This window comes from Echiichthys vipera, assembly GCF_963691815.1.
Source record: "Echiichthys vipera genome assembly, chromosome: 5".
In the NCBI taxonomy this organism is placed as follows: domain Eukaryota; kingdom Metazoa; phylum Chordata; class Actinopteri; order Perciformes; family Trachinidae; genus Echiichthys; species Echiichthys vipera.
The window spans coordinates 6,989,527-6,994,951 of NC_139830.1; the positions used below are offsets into that span (position 1 = coordinate 6,989,527).

The 5,425-nt window shown below is 42.8% G+C and overlaps 1 protein-coding gene across 1 annotated transcript in view; it reads right to left on the minus strand.

The window, feature by feature from the left end:
• bace1 (beta-secretase 1) overlaps window positions 1-5,182 on the minus strand; it is a 13,910-nt gene extending 8,728 nt beyond the window's left edge. The window contains exon 1 of the mRNA XM_083914091.1: window positions 4,383-5,182. Coding sequence (XP_083770217.1) covers window positions 4,383-4,727 — 345 coding nt within the window. The 5' untranslated portion in view covers window positions 4,728-5,182. The remainder of the gene's footprint in view (window positions 1-4,382) is intronic.
• Between the last annotated feature and the right edge of the window lie 243 nt (window positions 5,183-5,425).

Sequence of the window (5,425 nt, forward strand, 5' to 3'; positions counted from 1 at the left end):
TGAATATGGACTTAACACGTAGGCCTACTTATATATGTTTTCATGTTTAAAGATCCTTTTGATACACTGACGCATAAGCACACACTCCACTATTTTACTGATCGACAGATCAAAGAGAATATACACAGACAGTGTGGTGCAGAAACACGCAGCAGATAACTGGCTATGCAGCCACAGCAAGCCGTTCAATAATGGATTGATTCTCTAAATATCCAGAGTGCTACTGTCTGAAAGCCTAGATAAATTCGGACTCCATCTACCTCGGTTTTTTTTTCCTGACACACATACATCCATGTCACTGTTAAACACACACACACACGCCTGCATATGCTGTCTCGACAAACACCGCTACTGTCATAAGGCTGTGCGCACTCGGTCTTCCTCTCTTGGCTGGAAATTTGCTGAGGGCTCAGGGTGGATCTGTTTCTTTCACACACAACCACAGCACACACTACAGGCTGTATCCTGACACACTGATAGACTTCGTGTCTTTCCCTGCTCTGTCTTTCCTGTCCTCCCTGGAAGAGTGCCTGTTTGTTCCATTATATTTGCCCTTCCCCCCTCCACTACAGAGGAGAGAATCGCCGAGCGGTTACCGGAACACACCGTACATGAAAGTTACAGGAAATGACTTGGGGTCCTTTCCACAACTTTGCATCTGAAAAACATCTCAAAGTTAAATACAAGGCCTTTTTTATCACTTCTGCTAATACAATCATTGGAGTTTAAGATTTACCCAGTGACTGAAAAATCAATTTACGGTACCTAAAGCTTTATCCATTTAGATGCATGGGGCTTTTAGTAATTAAGTATTAAATGCATTGCTGTAATTTGATTCAATATAGTTTAAGACTTATTAAGAGTCTGTAATCAGTGTGCTGTTAAGGTTATGGATATCCTGACTGGTCATTTTAATGAACGAGGGGGTCACATGCCTCTGACCAGCACTTCTCTGCTAGGAACTGCTCTTTTCACCGTATGCTTCAGTTTGTGCTTGATCTTACAAAGCTCCAAACAGGGAGTGGCATAAGCTCCTTATCAATTCCAGTAGAACTCTAGCCTTTAATATGGTCTATTGTTCAGCTAATATTCTCAGTGAATACCCATCTCTTTCATTTTTAAGGCCCTAAAACTCAGCTTCATATCACTACTAACACTATTTTTGTTGCCCAAACCTTTATATTTTTTATGTAAGAGATGTCCATAAACTGTATGTGTCTTTTTTGTCTCTTTGTCTTCTCTCACGGCTTTGAAGTGGGTGAGGCTCAGCTGGAAAAAGCAGATGTCACATACTTCCATGCACCAATAATGTGACTGAGAATGAATATGTAAGACCTGAAACCAGGTTTTCAGAAGCTCTAAACAGGCTGACAGACACGAGGAGCCCGAAATGTCCAAACTGAAGGGATAAAAACAATATTTCAGGCCTCAGGGCAATAATTATAACAAATTATAATGGATATCCATTGAATATACTTGGGTTTTGCTCATTACTATATTAACATTAAGGTACTTTGAATGGAGCACTAAATAAGGATGTGACAGCCACCTGATTAGAGATGCACGGATCCGATACCCAGATGGGATATCGGCTCCTATATTGACTAATAAGCTGGATCGGAAGCGGATGAATGAGGCCGATCCAGCGTTCCGCTCCAGTTATTTCTTTTTTATAAATAGCATACACACAAGTTAAGTAAGCCATTGTTTGTTGGGTTTCAGGCAGCTGCTATATTCTATATCACATTTTAAAATATCTGTTTGCAGTGTACTTTACATGGAAGTGTTATTTATTTATTTATGCTGCTAATGTAAACTTTTTTATTTGTTAATAAATAATATTAAGTTCATTTATACCTGTGCTAATAAGTTGACATTTTTAATAAGGCTAAATGCTTATGCCAAGACTGATGCCTTCAATCATATGGCAAAGTATACGCTTCATTCATTCAACAGTAGGATCGGATCTGTATCGGGTATCGGCCGATACGCTCGGTCCAGGTATCGGTATCAGATTGGATCGGGAAAAAAATGGGTGGGTGAATCTCAACACCTGATAAGGGGTGGCTGTGGCTCCAGAAGATCTTTCACTAATCGTCGGCTCCTCCAAACTAGAAAGGCACTAAATAAGTATAGGTCCATCACCATTAGGTCAGGGGGTCATTGAGCTGGTGGTCATCAAGCTCTCATGGACATTGCATCATTTGTTATTGCTGTGTGACGCCCTTTGGCCAATAAAGATTTTATGACATATCCAACAACAACAAAAAAAGACGCACAGCAGTGAAGACGATGCCCCTGAGCATCACTCAGGTTTAACCAGGACTCCAATGTGACACTTCAGGGCGAGCGTAAAAAAAAATTAAGTATGGTTCAGGAAGACTGGGATGGAGAATGTTGTGCATTATGGAAATGAAAAAAGTGATCTAAACATTTTTGGGGTATGCACTGGGTTTGGATAACTCATCCGGCATGAAATACAGCGAGGCTATAGTTTGGATCAGTGTCACTACCTGAATCAGTTTCTCAAATCATAATCTTGTCAAATTAAGCCTCTTATATTTAGTCTAGGTAAAGTTATTGTTGAGCTGATTGTGTTTAGACACCATTTGACATTTAAGAACTTTGACTTTTTCGTGTTAAATAAAGGCGTTTTTTGTGATTTTTTTAATATACATCTGAAACTAACGTGGCTTTAATATCGTAATCAAAACTTTGGTATTGCATCGCCACTAAATAAAATATCAAATGATACTTCGGCCTACATTATGGGCACTGCAGCAGTGTGAATGACAATGACTGAAACCCTGACCACTCGTTAAAGGATGCTCAGTCCACCCACCAATACAGTCTGTCTGTCTGTGCTGACCAGCCTTAACTGGTTGGTAGTCAGTGTGGTGCCCAGCGTAACATCCCATCCAGACAGACCTCTCAGATATAGGAATCATCATTAACGCTCAGTAGCAGAATGACACCTCCGTCTCTCCCTCATCATCTCTTATCTCCTTACCCTTGGTTTCTCAAACTCTCTCACTTTCTGTCTTATCTCACTCTCATTCACTCCTGGTCTCCATCTCTTTCTCTCATAGTTTTATTCGGTTCTCTTTTTGATTCCCTCTTTCACCTTCTCTCTCTCTCTCTCTCTTTCTTCTCCTCTTCTACCACCTCATCACTTTCTCATGCCATCCTCTATCCGTCGCCCTCTGTGTGCCAGCCTGTACACCGCAGCTGCACCCAGCTGGCACTCCTCTCTCTGCAGAATTAATGGTTCCATTATCTGTCTGTGTCATTCAGTCCTTTCTCTCACTTTCACACACTCACACACACACACACACACACACACACAGGCCATCTGTCATTGCAGGGCCATCGACAGGTTGACAATTGGATAGTGTATTTGAGGTAAAGAAAAATAACTTTACCGGTAATTTTGCATTACCTATTAACATCATTTTTTTTTAATAAATTTTACATTAGAAATTAAAAAAGGGGGATATAGTTATATGTCTGCAGATTGTGTGCATGGTGCTTAAAGATGAGTTAAATTTACCTTTTATTGTTGTCCAAATAATTTCCCCCTGGGATTATTAAAGTATTTCTGATTCTGAGATATCTCAGTCATGCATCAGCATCAAAGTGTGATTAATGTCACGTGTATGAACCACTCCACTGGTTTCCTGCTTAATTCAGAATGAACTAAAAGACAGTGTTGATTACATATAAGGCACTGCATGACCTTGCCCTCAGTAAGATTTCTGATCTCCTTGTTCCTCATCCTGCTTGACCACTCCGATCATCTAATCTTTTTTCCTCCATCCCCCGCTCCAAACGCAAACAAGAGGTGGTGATGCATTTGCGGTTTTAACCCCAACACGCTTTGGACTTTTAAGAAGCTTCTGAATACCCATCTTTATATGCAAGTGTGTGTTTTTAAGTGCAGGGCCTACATAAATGAAGCTTAACATGTCTTTGATGTTAACGCTCTGGCAATTGTGGGATATTTTTTCACTTCCATTTTATTTGATCAATACAGATCAGTGAATTTAATTTGATTAAAATGATTTTAAGGTGGCACCGTGTCACAGCAGATAGTAATTTAATGCAACAAACCACCAATAAAGCAGATTAGATTTAACAGAGGGAGAGGGACATCAAAGATGAAAATTGTGTTCTGCAGGAGAGCCACTCTGCACAGGGAAATAAGGCATAAAACCCTACCTTTAGAGCGATTTAGTGTGTGTGTGTGTGTGTGTGTGTGTGTGTGTGTGTGAGTGTATGTGTGTGTGTGTGTGTTCTATTCATTTGATTTTCTTGATATATCTGCTATTCATAGGCTATTCAGGAGTGCTTTAACATGCTCTTTTATGTTATTAAACCCCTACCTTCTGCGGAGGAGAGCCCACGGCCATCTCCACGTAGTATCCCTGACCGGACTTCCCACGCAGGTTGTCAATCATGTCCACGAAGCTGATACCGCCCGCTGCCGCTCCTCTTCGCCTGCGCGCAACAACGTGCTTGCCCGCCTTGCCGCGCTCGCGGGTCGCGGCAGCGGCAGACGGCAGCGGCAGCGGTGGCTGTTCATTGCGAGCGCCTTGCCGCAGTGGCACGCGTATGGCTAGAGGCAGGCCCGAGGCGTCCGGAGCGGGTTGACCGCTGCCGAGCAGACACACCGTCGTCCATATGAATATACATGTCAACCAGCGAGACTGTAACGTCGACGTCTCCATGATGAAACTCGCTAAAGTTGTTATATTTTTGGTATACGCTTGGTTTTGACGCTCCGCTCAGTTTGACATCCAGTCTGCCGCGGCACAGGAGCAGAGAGCAGGTGGCGATGATGCTAAAATGACGGCTAAAACCATGATGGATCCACGACATGAAGAGGGGACATGGTGTTTTTATTTCTTCAGGTTTTCTTTGATGTTAAATGGCGAAAAAAAGAAACCAATATCAGAAAGCGACACCTTAAATAGGCTACAAAATAACCAAATCAACCCTCACAGCCACGCCAGGTTGTCACAGATCATTTGACGGGTAAATCGCAGGCTTTCCCCGGTCCCGTGCTCAGTTCATCGACAAACCGCAGGCCTGTGTCGTTTTTCTCCCGCACGTCCTCATGTCAAACGACCCAAAACCATCGTCGGTAGGCAGGCTGGACGGCCATCTACCGTAATCCGCATCCTTCCCCCTTTTCCCAGGCTGACCCGTTCCTTCAGTTCTCCGCCTCAAGTCTTTCACCTCCTCCTCCTCCTCCTCCATCCACCCCGCTGCATCCTTCAAAGCTGCGAGAGCATCACCACCATCAAGTTACAGATATCAAACAGCACCACTTCCTGTGCGCATTTTCTAAATAAGACAGTAACGACTATCAAGCAGCACCGCACCACCAATCGGTAAAATGACGGTATTTCTTCATGTCTGCCTA